The sequence below is a fragment of the Taurulus bubalis genome, assembly GCF_910589615.1.
Source record: "Taurulus bubalis genome assembly, chromosome: 8".
NCBI classification, from domain to species: Eukaryota; Metazoa; Chordata; class Actinopteri; order Perciformes; family Cottidae; genus Taurulus; species Taurulus bubalis.
The window spans coordinates 2,438,409-2,460,148 of record NC_136596.1 but is presented as its reverse complement, the minus strand read 5'-3'; the positions used below and the strand labels follow the sequence as shown (position 1 = coordinate 2,460,148).

The window sequence follows — 21,740 nt, the reverse complement described above, 5'->3', positions numbered from 1 at the left end:
TGGCTTTACACAATAGTAGAAATGGTTACATTTAGCATAAATAAACCTGTTTAAAAAAGAACATGCACTCAAAAAGTGCTCAACCACCTTCAGATACGATGAGCGGTAACACCCATCCAGGATAATCAGTGTTGTGTTTTCAGAAAGCCAGCTAAGCCAAAAAAAGAGCAAAAAGCGAGAGATCTTCGGTGGCATTCTACAGCTGTTTTTTTCCTCCACTTTGTCGCTTTTAACAAACACTAACAGATGTAAATTGTAAGATGTGCCATGTTAAAATTGTGGCTGACGTTTATGATTGTGAATCATTAATTGGTTTTAAATTTCCTGGTATTAAAATGTATTTTGCAGATTTATTAATATCGTTTGTTTCATTGGGTCTGGCTGGAAATGAAGCCATGAATGAAATAACACGTTATTGCTTAAAGGAACGGAAAACACTTCTTTTTATTTAACTTTTTTTTATCTACAACAAAAATGTGACCTGTTGTTGTGTTCTCTTTAGGAAGTGGCCTGATGCTGCAGACGCCACCGCCGACATTAATCCGATCTTTTCCACCCTGGCTTGTCTGGAAATCTCAGAGTAGAGTTTGCTAAGTTTCTCTGAGGATAAAGATGGATCTGGGGCTGTCGGCCCACACCGGTTTCCGTGCCTGCGGCGACGGTTGGAAGCATCAGAGTGGCTGCTGGTGAGGGACCCCCCTCCCCAACAGGCCCAGGATGCCAGGATGCCCATCACTCAGGACAACGCCCTCAGCATCCTCCCACTGCTGGAGAACTGGCACGGGACTCAGAGCACGAGATCACAGCAGGACCACAACCTGAATCGAGACAATTCCGTCTGCAAGGTACTTTATTAAATGTGCTAATTCACTAAATGAACATCATGCTGTATTGAAGAAGACTTGAAACTAGAGAATGAGACATAAACTCATGTTTACAATGTTTACTGAGGGAATAAATCAAGAGAAGTAGAGTCATTTATATAGACTTCTATACAACCAGAGGAGTTGCCCCCTGGTGGTCAATAGAGAATGCAGCTTTAACACATGAAGTATAGACTTCTATACAACCAGAGTCGCCGCCCCCTGGTAGACAGTAGAGAGCATGCAGCGTTAACACATGAAGCATAGACTTCTATACAATCAGAGGATTTGCCCCCTGGTGGTCAGGAGAGAGAATGCAAGTTTGAAGACAAACAGTAGTTTGCCGCCTGGTCCGAACCGAAACGGGCAACTTTATTGCTCCTTTTAACCTCAACAAAAGCAGCATAGGCCAGATCAGCATTTTTACCATAAAAGCCAGAGGCATACGCACTCTGTTTTACCGAAGGAAAATTCAGAAAACTAAATGAACTAAGTTAAGTTGTTGAAAGCTTTACATCCATCCTCCATTTACCCTTCTTCTTCTTCTTCTTCTTCTTCTTCTTCTTCTTCTTCTTCTTCTTCTTCGTCTTCGTCTTCCTCCAGCTGGTGGATCAGGACTCCTACCAGAATGGGGAAGGCGACAGCGTGTGCAGCAGCAGCAGCGTCAACAGTGTCAACGTGGAGGACGCGTCCTTGTGTTTGCCTGCCATTCAGAAGCTGATGGAGTACATCACGTTCAACTTCATGGAGGGCGTCACAGCTCCGCCGGGCAGCCCGTCCTCCTGCAGGGAGGGGCTGGACGTCGAGGTCCACGCCGTGTCGCTCGGCAAAGACGAGGGCGACGCCGGCGAGTTCGGCCTCAGCTTCGGGAACATCCCCATCTTCGGGGACCCTGACGGGAGGAAGAAGGGAGGCCCGCGGAGGAGGAGGGACCAGGGCCCCATCATGGACGTGGGCTGCATCTGGGTGACGGAGGTGAGGAAGAGGAGCCCGGCGGCGCGCTGCGGGGCGATCAAACTGAGGGACGAACTGCTGTCACTCAATGGGCAGCTGATGGTGGGGGTAGACGTCAGTGGAGCCAGGTAAGACCAAATCACATGAAGGGAAAAGATATTGCAATGATCAACCAATATATACTGTCACATTGATGTGCAGAATGAACCTTTTTTATTCAACAATGGGCTAATACCTGGTTGTATTTGATGTTAACCCTTCAGACTCTGAGGTCATTTTCTCAATTTTACGTAATTTCTTAAATTTATCTTTTAAAGGCACTTGCATATCAGATACATACCCATGTTTTACATCAAAAATTGCAGAACAATCTCATCTCTCTATATAACGAGGCAACATCGTCATAAGGCAACAATGTAAAGAGAAAATATGACCCTAAAGCTGAAAAACTTTATCTCAATTTTTGTAAATTCTTCATATCTCTTAAACATGAATTTAAAAAATATATTTACACAATATACATGTTCAGAAATAGAAAACAGACCCGGGCTGGTGAGGATGGCTGTGGTGAATCCTGTAAAATAAGTGACTACTACTCAGTAGTCACTTGTTCAAACTACACAGTTTGAACAGGTGTACCTACGTTACCTGGTAAAAAGTGTCCGGGTCGTCGTCAGTCTTCCATGACAGCGTAGTGCTGGTGGCTGGAGCGAAGCTGCATGTTGTCCACTGCTGCAGATGTGAATCCTCTCTGTAAAATAAATTACTACTAGTCACTACTAAGTTCACTGAAAGAAAGTTACGATTGCACACCAACACCTGTAGCAGAGATCCAGCAGGCGCTATGATCAGAGCATGAGCTAAATGTGCTAACGGCTAACGTAAACAACCTACGTGCGTACCTGCGTTACGCCAGACTCGCGCAGAAAGGGAGCAGCTAAATGTGCTCACTCTGCTAGCATACATATGCTATTGCAACACAAAGTTTAGTAGCTAAATATACTTACCCATCTTCAAATGGATCCCTTCTGTCTGCATCTTCCTCTTGGTCGCAAGAGTGAAAGCCTTCAGGTTCTGACGCTCCTGTCGTCCTCGTCGACAAATTTGCCGCCACTGCTTCCTCTGTAGTAAAGTGCGTCGCCATAATATCTCTTCTTTATGAGTGAACACACCAGCGTGTTTACAAAGCTCAGGTATGGAGTTACATGTTGGTTCCTTGTGATTTTCTTGAGTGTTCATTGGTTAGTTTATTTCACAAAATGTCGTCGGACACATGATTCAACAAATCAGGGTGAAGGATTTTGTGTGACGAGCACTTTTTTTAAACCGCGTCATATGACATGCCGATGCCCCTAGCTCTTGTCTGAATCATGTAAGATGTTGCAGGAGGAAGGCAGCGGAAGCAGGAAGTCTCATCTTTCCGGTAGAAGTCAAACCATATTTCTGCGATGTATTATCACGTAGATATGAATATTTAAAAAAAGAATTAAACCCCGGCTTTCAAGGCAAAAAAACAACAAAATATTATTATCAACAGAGAGGGAAGACTCTGCCGAACGCGATGATATACTTTTTATGTTTGTGGAGTTTAAAATATGACAATGAGGGTATTAAGACTGTGAAGCTGTCGCTGCTCTCATGTCACACATTATAAACTCTGAAACGGTCCCAAAATGTTCTGAACCTTGAACAATGAAACCCGTAAAAGTCGGGTTACACGCCGCTACTACCTTCGGTCAGTGTCCCCGTTTGCTCCCCGCTGTACCCAGCTGGCGCTCATGCTAGTTCCCCCGCTAGCTTCCGCTAACTTCCGCTAGCGCTCCGCTATTATCCCCGACAACCACCGAAGGTAGTGGGACCAGCCCCGGCTCGACACTCGACACCCGACTTGGGCAGAGGGGACGCGGGCAGTAGCAGCAGCAACGGGGAGCTAGCAGCAGGTACGAGCTGCAGCAAGCTAGTAGCAGCGCTAGCTAGCGCTGCTACTAGCTTGCTGCAGCGGGACACTGACCGGAGGTAAGAGCGGCTTGTAACCCGACTTTTACGGTACATGAAAGGAGGGGGTCTCGCCCGGGGCGTAATTACATGTAGAACCGCCACTGGTCAGTGTGCTGAGCAAAAGGCTTTCCACAGCCACACTGAAATATAGAAACAATTGTCAGCTGCTTCGTCACGTGAGAAAGAACGAGGCAGAGAAAGTGCTTATGAATTGTACACTGATATATTTGTTATTGCTTTAACTTGTATGCTCTGGAAGTTATTAAGGGTGAAACATATAGATGTATGAACCTCAGTTCTTAGATGTATATAAACATACAATGTGTATTATTATAAGCTCTGAATCACAAGCATAAGTAATTAGAAAAGCGTTAACAACATATCTGATGTACCAAGTAAAGTGTAAACTTTACTGGAGCTCCATAAACATCAGCAGTGTGCTTAACATCTGATAGAATGGTGTTAGCAGTGTCTCTTTCAGAGTAAAGGCATTCGTTGAACTTGACGTCAGGATTAAGGAACATAATAAGAATTAAGCCAAGATAACTATTTTAAAAATACAACACAAAGAAGAAAAGAAACAAATGCTAAATTAAGCAAAGTCCCTTATGTCATAACATAATCAACATGATATATTCACTAAAACAAGTTATGCAAGTTTCGAAAAGCTTTATAGTAAATGTCAACATATTAGTGTTGACAAAGCAACAAGAATCAGGAATAACTATAATTATAACGTAAATTTGTGAAGCATAAACCAGTCTGATGAACAGAACATTACATATTTTGTAACCTTTATAAGGTCATCTATGTTCCTGTTCTCTCTGGGCTTTTAATTATTTTTTGGGAATTTGTGAAACAAGTTCAAGTGAACATGGGATGTTACTTTACTGTTTAAACTTGACCTGTAAAGCCATCTCTGTATTAACAGACCAAGGGTCTAACTAGTCATTGATCTTATTCTACACATAGACATACAGTAGCTGTGTTCATCATAAACATAGAGCTGATTCACTCGTTGCTTTCTTGTTTCCATCAGACATTATTTGCTGCATTCGTGTCCAGGGTGAGATCACAGCCACCTGATGGAGAGACCAAAACAAGCTGCAGAGTACTGACACAACTTTCGGAACGTTTCTAATTCTTCTTGAAGAATTAGAAACGTTCTGTACCACTCCTTCTTCCAGAGACTCGTTGCATCTCATTCCTATTTCCCTCAAATGTTCAAGAGCATCCTGCATCTTCCTCACCAGTCCAACGCTGATGTCACTCTTTAGCTTAGCAGCTTTGCTATACAGAATCTTCAGTGGCATCAGCCAGGCCGTCACTGGGACAGAATTCTCTCCTTTTTCTCCCAGTAGCTGTGGAAGTTGTACGTAGGTCTTCACTGCGTCTTCAAATGTTGCAGGGTTGCTTTTAAGGATGAAGTCTCCCATGAATTTGCAGGAGCATTTAGCAGTCAGGGCTTTTTCTTCATCAGTCAGCTTCATGCCAACGCTCCCCCCAGCAAGTTCGGGGATCTTGTTGATCACAGCTTTCATGTTGAGCTGGATGTCCTGAACGCTGCTGTTCTCTATCTTCTCACTGTCGAACACAAAGAAAGCATTGGCCCCATAGAGGATGCCCGTGACTACATGTGTTGCCGAGCTATTCTTAATGGTGAATTTTTTGCGGTAATCGTTGGTGACATGGTCAATCCATGACAACTGTTTGAAGTTGGTGGTGGATTTGATCGCACACGTCACTCTGGTCTGATTCTTGAATGTCTTCTGATCATTCAGATACTTTGCAGATCCTTCAACTTCAATCAGTCCACAGAGGAAACTGACCTTCAGAGAAGCGTCAACATCCAGCAGAGAGGACTTGGATTCAGATGTCAGATGTAGTGATTTCAAATTGACTCTTGGGTTGAGGGGTTTCAGTTATCTTCCCTTGTAGAGTTTCATTGTTCCACAACGTCCGACCTTTAGAAGTTGGAAAACATAAAGCAGGAGGATCATTTAGTTTAGTAAAGTAATTTAATCGATTAAAAAAATTGAAAAAAAGAAGAAGCGACCAGGCACGGTTGTGAGGCAGAGGGGAAACGAGGCGGTACAATTGTAAAGATCACATATGTCTGCCTCTGTTTACGGCACAGATAAAAGAGAAGACATGTTTGTTTGTTTTCTTTTACAGGCAATGTTATCGGCGGCCTGAAGGAACCGGTTTAAATGGGATCGTTTATTATTACTTTGTTTGTTGTATATGTTTTGTTTTCTTGTTGTATTGAATTTAGTTATCAAGAACAGACTTGCAACTGATTGTTTGGTCATGTGTGTTTTTTCCCTTTGCACTACATAGGTTGAATTACATTTGGTTGGTAGCAGCGATTTAACAATATTAGCGACAGATCCGCCCATTTCTTTTTAATTTAGCGTTGTGCTTTTCCCCTCTAATTGAAATCTGAGGGTATATATATATATATATATATATATATATATATATATATATATATATATATGTGTGTGTGTATATATATACACTTTCAAGTAAATCAGATTTCTCCATCAGACATTTTTTTTTTTTATTGCAATCACTTAGAACAATGAAAATAAAGTTCTATCTGTGCAAAAAATAACTAATATTTAGTAATTACTAAATAGCTCATTGTGAAAAACAATAAGCTTTTTTTTTTTGGGCCAAACAAAACAGAATGTTTTTAGTCAGGATGCCTCCTGGACGCCTCCCATTAGGGGTTTTCCAGGCACGTCCAACTGGTAGGAGACCCCGGGGAAGACCGAGGACACGCTGGAGGGATTATATCTCCCGGCTGGCCTTGGAACGCCTCGGGATCCCCAGAATGAGCTGGAAAGTGTTGCGGGTGAGAGGGAAGCCTGGGTCGGCCTGCTGAACCTGCTGCCACCGCGACCCGACCCCGGATAAGCGGCTGATAATGGATGGATGGATGGAAAACAGAATGAGTGCAGATATGTGAGCCATCAGGTTGCATCAGTATCAGTGGCTGCAGTGAGCTGCTTTCCTCTACACATTTTATAATGTGTGTGTGTGTGTGTGTGTGTGTGTGTGTGTGTGTGCGTGTGTGTGTGTGCGTGTGTGTGTGTGTGTGTGTGTGTGTGTATATAATCTGTTGGAACATAAATCAAGTAGTAGCAGCTACTAGTAGTAATGTTTGACAAGTTTTTAGATAGTTTGCTAATCTTAAAATAATGTTGGGGTCCATAATCCAAGAAACACAGACAAATTCTACAATAATAACAGAATTCACTTATCTTTTTCATCACAGCATAATATATCAGCTACTACTACAACATGCTTCCCTAAAATCTTAACTAATGAATGTTCACAACTACGTTTTGGAATTACAAAGCATTCACTAATTATTCTAACATTGAATAAGAATGTTAAAAAGGTGTGATAGGCAGACATATTTATAAATATTTTTATAAATAGTGTAATCTCAGATTTACCTGGGATCAGTTCATCACTCCGAGCATCGTAGAGCATTCCTAGGGTGAAAGGTCGACCCAGGGCGGCAACTTTGTGATTTGAGGCCATTTCTCCAACCTGTTGGGAAAAGTGACCCCACAGCCTTCAGTACTTCATTGACACTGTTACATGTACTTAGAGTCTGGTAGAAATGCAGTATTTCCCTGTGGACACCAGCCTGACTGATAGTTTGACACAGACTGGAGATCAGTTCAACTCTAAATCTACATGTGTTCCTTAGGGGTGGGAATCACCAGAGGTCCCACGATTCGATACCATCACGATACTGCGATATATTGAGTATTGCAATTTATTCTCTTTTTTCCAACTGCAAATTGTCCCCAAAGGAAAACTTTGTCAACATATTTGATCTAATAAGATAAAGTTTTCAGTCTGTTCATCTCACTTCAATCATTTTTATTGCAGCAAAATGTGATGGTCAAGCAGACACACTGAGCAACATGTCATAAATGTTGCACCTGACGAACTGAGCTGCTTGTATTACTGTTTTTATTACAGTCTACGTAGTATTAGTCGCGTAATTTGTGCTGGAATGGGGGCGGGGCTTATCTCCGTGCATGCAAACCGTTTTTATTTACGCCATCCACCATGGAAATAACCACTAGTTTATGGAGCTAAATCCAGGTCATATGTTTTGTTCATTTGGAAAAAAGATTTGAACCTAAAAAAGTTTTGTTGTTGAACTTTGAAAAATATATTTTTTCAGTAACAGATTTTATATTTTCAACTTTCACTCTTTAATTTTACAGTTTCGAATCTCTTTTTTTCAGATTCAGATCGTTTTTTTTTTTCAGTTTCAGACTTTTGGCCTGGATCTGGCGTGGGGGCGTGGTTTCAACTGCAGGGGCGTGGTCTCATGAGTGACAGCTTAATAATGAAGGCTGAGAACCAGCCTCAACCACGTTGCCTTCAGGTACCGTGAGCATTATGACCCGCGGCTCCCGAGCCGCATGCGGCTCTTTGCCTGGTTTCATGCGGCTCTTGCGTTCATATCGAAGTTTGTGTTTTTTTTTTTTTTAAATCTTTTTATTGATTTTGCAAATACTTTAGACCACTGGTGTCAAACTCAAGGCGCGACGGCTTGAAAGCCATGAAATCGCGGACCTGTTTTCAGTCCGTCAGGACGGTCATTTTACATGGGCAAAAAAAATTTAAAAAATCCTGTGCTTTTATTTTGACGGGATTTTTTAATGCGGCAGAGTGCAATTTATTCAATTTCAGTCATATTCATGTAATGTGCTGTAACTCTGTTACGTTGTTCATTCTGGTCACATGACATCTGTTCTTCTGTCCATCCTGATAGAGGGATCCTTCTCTGTTGCTCTAGGAAGGTTCTTCCTGTTTTCCCTGTGAAAGGGTTTTTACTATCTTTATTTGGGGAGTTTTTCCTGATCTGATATGAGGTCCCGGGACAGGATGTTATTTGTACAGATTGCACATTTTAATTTGTGATTTTGGGCTATATAAAATAAACTTAATTGAATATTCACAAACTCCTCAATGCTGCGTTCACAACACACTTTACTTGCGTGAGTTTACACATCAGACTATTTGTAATAGTTCGCTTCATTCCCAACCTTTTTTTTATGTTATGTTCAAAAAGGCTGAAGTTAAGGGTATGATGTGGCTCTTTGCGATAACACAGTAAAAAATGTGGCTCTAATGCCGTGTTCACACCGGACGCGACGCGAATTTGCGGCGCGAATGTGCGGCGAGATAGACGCGTTGGAGGCGGCGCGAACAGAACGTTTGACCTTGGGCGAACAAAGCGAAGGACGCGGCGCGAATTCGCGTGAGTTGAATTATCCCAACTCTGGCGGAGAAATCGCGTGACGCAAAGTTGCGGCAGCCAATCAGCGTCGCGTCCGGTGTGAACACGGCATAAGGTTTTTATTTCCGCCTGAACATTTCTTTGTAAATAGATGCCTGTAGATGACTATAGATGGGACTTATGGACTGGAAAACACAATGGGACCAGAAGCCTTTTCCAGCCTAAGTAAGAAGTTGATAACAATATCACAGAAAATGAATATTTTACACATGTTCTTCTAATGAAATGTCTAGGCGTTTTTTCATTTTGAGATTGAAAATATTCATGATATATATTATATATACCTATTAAAAAGGCTTACAGTCTTGCAAACTTATAGAGGTACTATTCATATATACTACCAGTATTGCTGACACAGAGAAAATCAAGTATAAATGTATTTTTATGCTAATTCAACGAAAGACTGAAGATCTATCAGCAGCTGTCTCTTCTCATCAAATTGAAGGATGTTGGGATTATTTGCCCCCCTTCTTCCTGGTACTCGTTGTTTAGGGAATGTCATTGGCTGTCCGAAACGCCTGTCATCTGACCTGTATGACGTGACAGGCTTGAGCCACGTAAGAAAACAGAGCCTGAGCCTGAACTTCAACATAGCTTCTGGTTGGGTAATGTAGTTTGTCAGTCAGGACATGAAGCTCCTATTGGTCCAATAGAAAGCTTAGATTTCGGCCGTCATTTTGATACTGAGTTTGTAGCTGTGCTCTCATGCAAACATGACATTCCTGCTGAAAGCAAAACTGCTTTTGTTCATAACTTCCAGCTGCAATGAAATGATGCAACGCCAGTTGGTGGATATTTATGGATGTAATCACGTGTTTTGGACTAAATCTTTTATGGGATTTATTTTTATTGGACCTTTACAACGTAACAACGCCGTTGTTGTTGGAATGTTATGGATTTATGGATCAATATGAGGCGTCATCGGTGAGTTGCCTGGATTTTGCTATCGTTCGTTTGTTTGTTGTTGTCTGACAAAAGTCTCGTTTGTAGCTGCTGTAGTGGTCTGATCTTGAAACGGGTTACACAGCTGGAATCACAAGAATCGTAGGTTTCCAGAAATATATGGCACTCGTACCGGGTGTACAGTAGAATATACAGTAAAAGACGCCCGCGGGACGGCAGAACGTTAAAAGGTTTTTTAAAGTAATTTAATCAATAAAAAAAAATGAAAGAAGAAGCGACTAGGCACGGTTATGAGGCAGAGGGGAAGACGAGGAGGTACAATTGTAAAGATCGCATATGTCTACCTTGTGTGTGGTTTCAGGACGACCACTCTCCCCATGAACATGATACCTTTACACAGTGGTGTGCCGTCAGGGCCTGCTAAGCCTTCTCTGCTGGCCTAAACAGAATCACAAAGTTTAAATTTTCTATAATTTTTGTATTTTTTTCTTTTAATAATTAAACGTTATAGCTATTTTATAATTATATTGTTTTTCACAAATACAATACATGTATTATAATTATTGTTCCCTATTAGCTTATTACCTCATTGCCCAGCTCCTGTGTTGCTCTGTTGTCTGCCTTCTCTTCAGCGTCTTCTCATCCAATCACATTTCACCTCTGTTTCTCTATGCAATCGAGAGCCGGTTAAACTATAATGCCGTGTTCACACCAAAACAATTGCAATTTGCAACGCCACTTCGCCTCTATCGCGACGCCCGGCGAAAAATCCGCTTTTTCGCAACCTAACGCGTCTGTGCATTGACTTAACATGTAATCTGGACGCGCAAATATTTCACAACTGTTTTGGCGCGAACACGGCATAAGGAGAGGCCAGCTAGCATTATGAAACGTGTGGTTCCGCGTGACCATTAACGTGCTCTGTGATTGGTCACAAGGAACTCCTCGGCCTCCAAAATCTCATCAACACCACGAATGAATACGGCCAGTTGGGCAATATGTCTAGTAATGTCAGTCCTCCAATCTATTCTGACTGTTGGCTCAGTGGTCAGCATGCCTGTCTCTCAATCAGAGGATTGGTGGTTTGAACCCCGGCTCTGGTAGTTTTGTTTCCGTTTTTTTTCTTCTTCTTCTTGTCTAACCGCCACATAAAGGTATGTTAGCAGGTGAGCCCCAGACCACACGTAATTACATGTCCGTACTGCTCAAAATGAGTTGTTGGACCAGTTATGTCCTTCTCAACTGTGACAAAAAAGCTTTGAACAAAGTGAATGTAATAACGTGCGTTTGTCTTCTCTTTTTTTTAAGTTTGATCTTTGATTGAGTAATGTGGGTTTCTTAACACTAAATTAAATGGAGTTATGTTGTAATAATAGAGACATTTGTTTACTTATATTTGCATGTCCAATGCATGTCCAATATTTTTACACTTAAATAAACAATAATCAAATGCAAAGACAGTTATTTAACAATATGTTAGGGAGTAGTTTGTACAGTGTTACAGTTGCAATCGACCCTTTGAGGGCAACCATAATGCTGATGTGGCCCAGGGTGAAAATGAGAAAAGCTGTGATAGGCAGACATATTTAGAAATATTTTTAATAATAAAGTAATCTACTGTAACCTCAGATTTACCTGGGATCAGTTCATCACTCCGAGCATCGTAGAGCATTCCTAGGGTGAAAGGTCGACCCAGGGCAGCAACGCTCTTTTGATTTGAGGCCATTGCTCCAACCTGATGGGAAAGGTGACCCCACAGCCTTCAGTACTTCATTGACACTGTTACATGTACTTAGAGTCTGTTAGAAATGCAGTATTTCCCTGTGGACACCAGCCTGACTGGAGATCAGTTCAACTCTAGATCTACATCTGTTCCTGTCACCCTCTGTCTGTCCTCACCTGGTGAAGTTGTGTAGATCAGCTGAGCTGTGTGAGCGTCCTCTGGACGTCCAACTGGAGCTTCCAGTGTGATGATCTGAGATGTTGTCAGATTACTTTTATCCTGTCAGATGTCTCTTCTGTTGACTCCTCCCACGACCCGCCTCCAGACATGTGAAGACACGGCTAAAAAAAGATCTCACACACACTCAAATAATTGAAACTCCTATTTTAGTGTCTTTTTAAAAGTATAATTTCAGCACAAATATGTCCTCGCTGCATTTCAAAGTCAAAGTCAGTTTTATTGTCAATTTTGTGCAATGTGCAAACATGCAGAAGATCGAAAGTATGTTTCTCTTCTGTCCAACATATAGAGAATTGTGCAATAGTAATAATAATAATAATAATAATAATAATAATAAAGTGCAAAAACTGTTTAAAAGTTAAAACAACAACATATAGATAACATAAATTAGGAACTTAATTTAGCTGCTCCTCAGCATCTCTCATGTCATAACAGACATTAGAGCATGTGGGTGACGTTTGCCATCAGGGCTCTCTGCCAGAACGGTTGTATTTTCCCACCAAACCATGATCTTTTCCTTTAACTAAACAAGTAGGTTTGTTGCCTGAACTTGTTTTTCCAGCAGAAAACCCTGAAGGTAAACTTCTCTCGTGTGCGAGCCAGAGCTAAAAGGTTACTGTGAGGAACCTTTAACTCCCAATGTAATACTGATGCCTCTGTGTGACCTGTGTAAGTAAACGAGACCACGAGCAAGAACATTTTATATTTCTCTATAGTTACTGTCAAAGCTGGTCATCGGTCCCATCAGATTCTGGTGTTCGAAAACACTACCGCTTTTGTCCACAGGGACCGCCAAAATCTAGACAAAATCAAAGTTCCTCGTAGCTTTAATGCAAAAGCTGTACGGGATGCTTGAAGAGACCACCTCTACTAGGAGTAGAAATGTGAGGACATGTAAAGACTAGTTTTCTCCGGGATACTGGATGTGATGACAGAATTATCTCATCAATGCATTTGTTTTTTTTACAGTTACCTGGCAGACCAGTGCTGGAATGGAGGCTGCATCTACCTGATCATGCTGCGGCGAGTCAAGCGGAAGGCTCCCCTCCCTCCCTGCAACGCCAACGGCATCGTCAGCGTCGTTGCCGACCGCTCCGAAGACCCGCCGCAGTCTGGAGCCGCCCCCGAGCCCTCGGAGCCCTCGGAGCCCTCGGAGCCCTCGGAGCGCTCCACCAACGGCAAACGCACGCGCAAGTTCGGCGTCGTATCGCGGTCGTCCTCCAACCGGGACGCCGGCGGCGACTCCGAACTCAAGAGCTCTTACCACGGCTGCAACGGCTCCTCCGTTCCCACCGACGCAGAGGTCGGTCCTCCTAAAGGAGACGGTCCTCCTCGAGGAGACGACCCGGGTCGCGTGCACTCCCCGCGCACACCACCGGGGGAGAGCCCGGACGCCTCTCCCCCGGTGAGACCGGCTCCCCAGCGTCTGCGCGGCGGAAGCACCGCCACGCTGCCCACCAGGTGTCACAGTCAGCTGTTGGAATGCAAGGTGGATTCTTTCAGCAGTGAATCTTCAAGCCAGGTAAGACGTGGCCACGTTGGGGACAAGTGATTTCAATTCAATTCAGTTTATTTTATATAGCCCAACATCACAAATACAAGTTTGCCTTGGAGGGCTTTACAATCTGTACACATGACATCCTGTCCCGGGACCTCACATCGGATCAGGAAAAACTCCCCCAATAAAGATAGTAAAAACCCTTTCACAGGGAAAAAAAGTGGAAGAAACCTGAGGGAGAGCAACAGAGGAGGATCCCTCTCCCTGGATGGACAGAAGCAATAGATGTCATGTGACCAGAATGAATAACGTAACAGAGTTACAGCACATTACATGAATGTGGCAGAAAATGAGTAGTAGGCATGGTCCATGATCCAGATAGCCACGATCCATGAAGCAGAAGGAGGTAGAGAAGAAGAGGGGGGCATCAGCAGGGCCATGGCAGCTGGCAGGACCGGTTCCGTGCAGCCACGAATCCATGGAAAAAGAAAATACAGTTAGTAATGTGCATTGACAGGTACTCGCACCTCCTTATTCTAAAGAGTTTATTCTGAAGCTCATTTTATTCTCAAGTTTAACCATAAAAGATATGAGGTCAGTGAAATAATCTGTTGAAACACAAGCTCATTTCTTGTTCAGCTCTGTGTTTTTTCGGACTGCTTTTTGGTTGCAAAAAGCCAATGTAACCGATGTGTTTAGGGCATGGAAGAAGTCGACTCAGATAGTGCTCTTTCCAGTGTCTATTTGCTCCTGCAGAAGACAACAAACACATGCATTGCCTTCTGGTCTCTCTGCACATCAGCTTCCTAAACACGCAAAACAACATCATTTATACAGGGGAAAGATACCACCGGATGTAGACGATACAAATGGCAACAAATGAAACGGCCATAAAACGTATATTTTAACCATCTAAACAATTAGTGGTCATTACAGTGTGTACCATAAACGGTTACATTCATAAAGAATATAGCAAAATAGTGCGACATCATTTTCCCCACAACTTGCCTTCAACAGTATATCACTTTTGTGAAGGAAAAACGGGACTACGGAAGCCTTGGAGGCGCAGAAGAGGTAAAAGGCAATTTCCGCAGGAAACAGATTTAACTCTTCAAAATAAATTTCACACACACTTCAACAGGATCTTGAATAATAAACAAAAATAAGACAAAGCGCCAAACTCAAGGCTTCAAAACCTCAGTCCACAAACCGATGGGTGACGTCATGAGGACTCCTTATATACGGTCAATGGTCAGGGTGGAGAGTTGGTACACAAAGCTGTAGCTCATCCTGTGTGTGTGTGTGTGTGCGTGCGTGTGTGTGTGTGTGTGTATATATATATATATATATATATATATATATATATATATATATATATATATATATATAACATGGCCCAAATACATGGACGGACAGCAGAAGAAACACATATTAGGTCATTACTGGATGTAATTCATTAATGGAGTCCGTGCCAGCAGTGACTGGCCGAGATTAACCGGAGGCATCTGTTTGAACACACTGAGAATGTGACTCGCTGCATGAGAGCGGTATTAGTTGTCATGATACCTCAGGACCTACAGCCACCCAGTCAGTGTCGTGGACGAGGAATATCAATATCGATGCACCGAAATATGTTTCATTAGAGATCGCTGCAGAAACCAAATGTCACCAGTGTGCTTAGTGGACAGTCTCAATACCACTTAATGGGAAACGCCTCACTTCGGTACTCTGGTGCCGATCCAGCAGTCAGATGTTCAGCGGTCCACGGATCTGTGTGCAGATGTCTGAGAGGATAAACGGGATCACCACCCTGTGACAACTGGTGTAAAGGAACGGGACAGGGGTTCGACATACGTGAGGGGATTGAGACGGACAGCTGGCGTATCATCAGAGGGCTTGTGAATACAGCGTAGTGTTTTGTGGCCTACATGGAGGACGTAAATCCCTTCTAGTCCACCGGTCGTCAGACTGGCTGACAAAGCCGCGAGCGCTGGCAGTGCAGAGGTTAATCGCTTTAATCGCCGAGTTCAACACGAAACAAGAGCATGTCATGTGAACCAATGTGGGGAGGAGAAGAAGCTCTGTACACAACGTCCTCACCAGCACAGCTTCGAGCGCTCTTTAATGCCATATAAAATATGAATATATATAAATATATATATTACCTGAGGATGACAGACTCATGAACTTTGGATTCACTGTTTTTTCCCCCTCTAGCAATCCCTTGGTCCTCCTGCCTGATGTGATTTCTTGTTTGTCTTTTGCAGCCCAGAGAGGGCAGCTACATCTGGAAGATGCACATGGTGAAGGGCGACGAGGGCCTGGGCATCCAGATCACAGGGGGGCGGGGCTCCAGGCGCTCTCCTCACGGCATCATCATCGCTCACGTGGAGAAGGCGGGCGCAATTCACAGGTAGAGGGAGTCCTTCACAGGTAGAGGGAGTCCTTCACAGGTAGAGGGAGTCCTTCACAGGTACAGGGAGTCCTTCACAGGTACAGGGAGTCCTTCACAGGTAGAGGGAGTCATTCACAGGTAGAGGGAGGTAGAGGGAGTCATTTACAGGTAGAGGGAGTCATTTACAGGTACAGGGAGTCATTCACAGGTAGAGGGAGGTAGAGGGAGTCATTCACAGGTAGAGGGAGTCTTTCACAGGTACAGGGAGTCATTCACAGGTACAGGGAGTCATTCACAGGTAGAGGGAGTCTTTCACATGTAGAGGGAGTCTTTCACATGTAGAGGGAGTCTTTCACATGTAGAGGGAGTCCCTCACAGGTAGAGGGAGTCCTTCACAGGTAGAGGGAGTCCTTCACAGGTAGAGGGAGTCCTTCACAGGTAGAGGGAGTCTTTCACAGGTAGAGGGAGTCTTTCACAGGTAGAGGGAGTCATTGACAGGCACAGGGAGGTAGAGGGAGTCCTTCACAGGTACAAGGGGTCTTTCACAGGTAGAGGGAGGTAGAGGGAGTCATTCACAGGTAGAGGGAGTCATTCACAGGTAGATGGAGGTAGAGGGAGTCCTTCACAGGTACAAGGGGTCTTTCACAGGTAGAGGGAGTCTTTCACAGGTAGAGGGAGTCTTTCACAGGTAGAGGGAGTCATGCACAGGTAGAGGGAGGTAGAGGGAGTCATTCACAGGTAGAGGGAGTCATTCACAGGTAGAGGGAGGTAGAGGGAGTCATTCACAGGTAGAGGGAGTCATTTACAGGTAGAGGGAGTCATTTACAGGTAGAGGGAGTCATTCACAGGTACAGGGAGTCATTCACAGGTAGAGGGAGGTAGAGGGAGTCATTCACAGGTAGAGGGAGTTTTTCACAGGTAGAGGGAGGTAGAGGGAGTCATTCACAGGTAGAGGGAGTCCTTCACAGTTACAAGGGGTCTTTCACAGGTAGAGGGAGGTAGAGGGAGTCATTCACAGGTAGAGGGAGTTTTTCACAGGTAGAGGGAGGTAGAGGGAGTCATTCACAGGTAGAGGGAGTCATTCACAGGCACAGGGAGGTAGAGGGAGTACTTCACAGGTACAAGGGGTCTTTCACAGGTAGAGAAAGTCATTCACAGGTAGAGGGAGTCATTCACAGGTAAAGGGAGGTAGAGGGAGTCATTCACAAGTAGAGGGAGGTAGAGGGAGTCATTCACAGGTAGAGGGAGTCATTTACAGGTAGAGGGAGTCATTTACAGGTAGAGGGAGTCATTCACAAGTACAGGGAGTCATTCACAGGTAGAGGGAGGTAGAGGGAGTCATTCACAGGTAGAGGGAGTCATTCACAGGTACAGGGAGTCATTGACAGGTAGAGGGAGGTGGAGGGAGTCATTCACAGGTAGAGGTAGTCATTCACAGGCACAGGGAGGTAGAGGGAGTACTTCACAGGTACAAGGGGTCTTTCACAGGTAGAGAAAGTCATTCACAGGTAGAGGGAGTCATTCACAGGTAAAGGGAGGTAGAGGGAGTCATTCACAAGTAGAGGGAGGTAGAGGGAGTCATTCACAGGTAGAGGGAGTCATTTACAGGTAGAGGGAGTCATTTACAGGTAGAGGGAGTCATTCACAAGTACAGGGAGTCATTCACAGGTAGAGGGAGGTAGAGGGAGTCATTCACAGGTAGAGGGAGTCATTCACAGGTACAGGGAGTCATTGACAGGTAGAGGGAGGTGGAGGGAGTCATTCACAGGTAGAGGTAGTCATTCACAGGTAGAGGGAGTCATTCACAGATAGAGGGAGTCATTCACAAGTCATTGACAGGTAGAGGGAGTCATTGACAGGTAGAGGGAGTCATTCACAAGTCATTGACAGGTAGAGGGAGTCATTGACAGGTAGAGGGAGTCACTGACAGGTAGAGGGAGTCATTCACAAGTCATTGACAGGTAGAGGGAGTCATTCACAGGTAGAGGGAGTCATTCACAAGTCATTCACAGGTAGAGGGAGTCATTCACAAGTCATTCACAGGTAGAAGGAATCATTCACAGGTAGAGGGAGTCATTCACAAGTCATTGACAGGTAGAGGGAGTCACTGACAGGTAGAGGGAGTCATTCACAAGTCATTGACAGGTAGAGGGAGTCATTCATAGGTAGAGGGAGTCATTCACAAGTCATTCACAGGTAGAGGGAGTCATTCACAAGTCATTCACAGGTAGAAGGAATCATTCACAGGTAGAGGGAGTCATTCACAGGTACAGGGAGTCATTGACAGGTAGAGGGAGGTGGAGGTAGTCATTCACAGGTAGAGGGGAGTCATTCACAGGTAGAGGGAGTCATTCACAGATAGAGGGAGTCATTCACAAGTCATTGACAGGTAGAGGGAGTCATTGACAGGTAGAGGGAGTCATTCACAAGTCATTGACAGGTAGAGGGAGTCACTGACAGGTAGAGGGAGTCATTCACAAGTCATTGACAGGTAGAGGGAGTCATTCACAAGTCATTGACAGGTAGAGGGAGTCATTCACAAGTCATTCACAGGTAGAAGGAATCATTCACAGGTAGAGGGAGTCATTCACAGGTAGAGGGAGTCCCAAAGTCGGGACCAATGAGCCTACAAGGCTATGTTCTTGTATATTATTTTTACAGGGCAACATGTCCAGAGGAATTAGATGCTCAGATATCGAATACAATAATTACTATAGCAAGTTTAGTTCTTAAGGTTTTTGGGCATTAATGAATATTAATAACGGTCATATATTTTGTGAAATTGCATCGTTTTAAGTCAAAAACCTTCACATTTTCTTTGGGGTGGACCCCCCGACCCAATATCTCCTGGAAGCTTTTAACCTTTTGGAAACCAACCTGTGTGTGTGTGTGTGTGTGTGTGTGTGTGTGTGTGTGTGTGTATGTGTGTGTGTGTGTGTGTGTGTGTGTGTGTGTGTGTTTCAGGGACGGTCGTCTTCATGCTGGCGATGAGTTGCTGATGATCAACGGTCGGTCTCTGGTGGGTCTCACTCATCAGGAGGCCGTCGCTATCCTCCGCTCCGCCACTGGTCTGGTCCAGCTGGTGGTGGCCAGTCGGGTAAATGCATACGCACACACACACACACACACACACACACACACACACACACACACACACACACACACACACAATGTGCAATGTCCAAGTCTTAACAATGGTAGCAAAATAGATTGTTCACAGCTGAGGGCGCAGCGGTCGGAGCTACTTATGTGTCATGGTTATAACTTTATAACAACAATTAATAACCCACAACTAACGCTCTTTAACTGGTAAAACACCACGACACAACAGTTTGTGACACCTAAACAATTTGTAACACTAATAATTGCACATTTATAAAATTACACCGCCGAACTGCATGCTGGGTAGAGCTCACCCACTATCACAACAAGAAGAAAGTCCGTCGCTACATAAAAAAAAAAAACAGGAAGAGACAGACTCTTCCGGTGTATTTTTTTTCCCACCTACATTCCCCTGGGTCCTAAGTCCCTCCATGTTTAGCTTCCTAACACCCTCTATGTACCAACAGCGAGTGGTGTTCAATGAGCAGAGAACAGCTGTTCAGTTGGCCGGCGGTCCTTTTCAGCATCAATGGATGAATGTGTTTACGATAAGTTGTACATATGACCGTAGTCTTGTCCAAAATTGTTCCTGCGTAAAACATACAACACTTTCTCCTCTCCCAGAGCTACACATCTAACACACCAAATACACATAAAAGAAAATGACATCTCACACACGCCATCTTACCTTTCTGTTCTGTCCCTGCAGGAGGAGTCAGACGTGGGTTTTGAGCGCTTCCCGTCCACCAGTCTGCCAGACCTGGTCAGCACCTGCAATTCCTCGTCCTCCCAGTCTCAGACCGCTCCCTCTCGCTCCCCAACGACCTCCGACTGCAGCCCCAGTCCGCACAACCCCTACCTGGTACACACACCCACTCACTGTGACATAGCCCTTTTGTTTGTGCACTATGCTTTCACGCTACGCCGGGTTTCCAAAAATTAGCCGAACAACTGGTGGCAGTAGAGAAAATGCAGCTTTAACACATGAAGCATATACTTCTAAACAACAAGAGGAGTCAACCCTGGTGGACAGTAGAGAGAATGCAGCTTTAACACATGAAGCATATACTTCTATACAACCAGAGGAGTCACCCCCTGGTGGTCAAGAGAGAGAATGCAGCTTTAACACATGAAGCATATACTTCTATACAACCAGAGGAGTCGCCCCCTGGTGGTCAGGAGAGAGAATGCAGCTTTAACACATGAAGCATATACTTCTATACAACCAGAGGAGTCACCCCCTGGTGTTCAGGAGAGAGAATGCAGCTTTAACACATGAGGCATAGACTTCTATACAACCAGAGGAGTCGCCCCCTGGTGGTCAGGCGAGAGAATGCAGTTTTGAAACATGAATCATAGACTTCTATACAACCAGAGGAGTTGCCCCCTGGTGGTCAGGAGAGAGAATTCAGCGTTAACACATGAAGCATAGACTTCTATACAACCAGAGGAGTCGCCCCCTGGTGGTCAGGAGAGAGAATGCAGCTTTAACACATGAACCATATACTTCTATACAACCAGAGGAGTCACCCCCTGGTGGTCAGGAGAGAGAATGCAGCTTTAACACATGAAGCATAGACTTCTATACAACCCGAGGAGTCGCCCCCTGGTGGTCAGGAGAGAGAGTGCAGCTTTAACACATGAAGCATAGACTTCTACACAACCAGAGGAGTCGCCCCTGTTGGTCAGGAGAGAGAATGCAGCTTTAACACATGAAGCATAGACTTCTATACAACCAGAGGAGTCGCCCCCTGGTGGTCAGGGGAGAGAGAACGCAGCTTTAACACATGAAGCATAGACTTCTATACAACCAGAGGAGTCGCCCCCTGGTGGTCAGGGGAGAGAGAACGCAGCTTTAACACATGAAGCATCGACTTCTAAAATGCAAATAGCAGGCCCTTTTCCGAACTGGGGGTTGCCGCTTGGTACTAGCCAATCAGAGTCCTTTCAGTACAGTACAGCAGTGACAAAGTGTCCATTTGGAATATCACACTAAAGGTATATACAGTACACAGTATATTCAGGGTGTCAGAATGTTATCAAACAAGGTAATGTAGTCATGAAAATGGTTTATGAACAACTATGTTTTGTGGTTTGATTGTGGAAGTAGCCATTATTGTTTTGTATATTTGTTTGAGAACTTAACATCTCTGTATGTTTTTTGCCTGGTTACAGGTGACTAACTTGGAGAAAGGACAAAGTCAGGGCGAGGCACCCAAAGGATCCTGCTGCAGCCCGGCGCCAATGAAGCTCGGCAGTCGATCTCAGGGTTGGTACTCCACCCAAGTGAACTCCCAAAACGTTATTTAAATTAGAAACACGGCATCTGTTCCCGACACGTTTTCTTTGGCATTCACTTGAAAGTACTCTTCTTTTTTCCCCCCGGGGCTCAGTGGGGAACAGTCGGCTGGAGTCGGTGGGCGAGGACGATGAGCTGTTGGTGGAGAACGGTGTGAGCAGCTGTGAAGTGGCGGAGAAGCCTCCGCCCGGTCGCCGCAAACACTCCTTACCTCAACAGCTGGACACCGCTGGAGTGAGACAGGTCAGCGAAGGCCTCGCCTGATGGTGTTGAGATGAACATGAAGAGCATGAGTCATGCCCTGACAAATTGCATCTGGAGGGGCATCCGGTGTTACACTTTTGCCAAATCAAATATGCGGATGATAAAATCTGATTTCCATACCGGATCGGTCGAGGCTCGGATAACCAACAAGATGGAAATGCAA

At 44.4% G+C, this 21,740-nt stretch overlaps 1 protein-coding gene across 1 annotated transcript in view; it reads left to right on the top strand.

The window, feature by feature from the left end:
* Positions 1-725: 725 nt before the first annotated feature.
* The window catches only part of pdzd2 (PDZ domain containing 2), a gene marked incomplete at its 5' end in the record, with an annotated part of 42,138 nt that continues 21,123 nt past the window's right edge, over positions 726-21,740 (top strand). Inside the window, 8 exons of the mRNA XM_079222257.1 lie at positions 726-845; positions 1,467-1,945; positions 12,989-13,541; positions 15,785-15,930; positions 18,877-19,009; positions 19,724-19,876; positions 21,190-21,283; positions 21,408-21,556. Of these exons, the coding sequence (XP_079078383.1) occupies positions 726-845; positions 1,467-1,945; positions 12,989-13,541; positions 15,785-15,930; positions 18,877-19,009; positions 19,724-19,876; positions 21,190-21,283; positions 21,408-21,556 (1,827 nt within the window). The remainder of the gene's footprint in view (positions 846-1,466; positions 1,946-12,988; positions 13,542-15,784; positions 15,931-18,876; positions 19,010-19,723; positions 19,877-21,189; positions 21,284-21,407; positions 21,557-21,740) is intronic.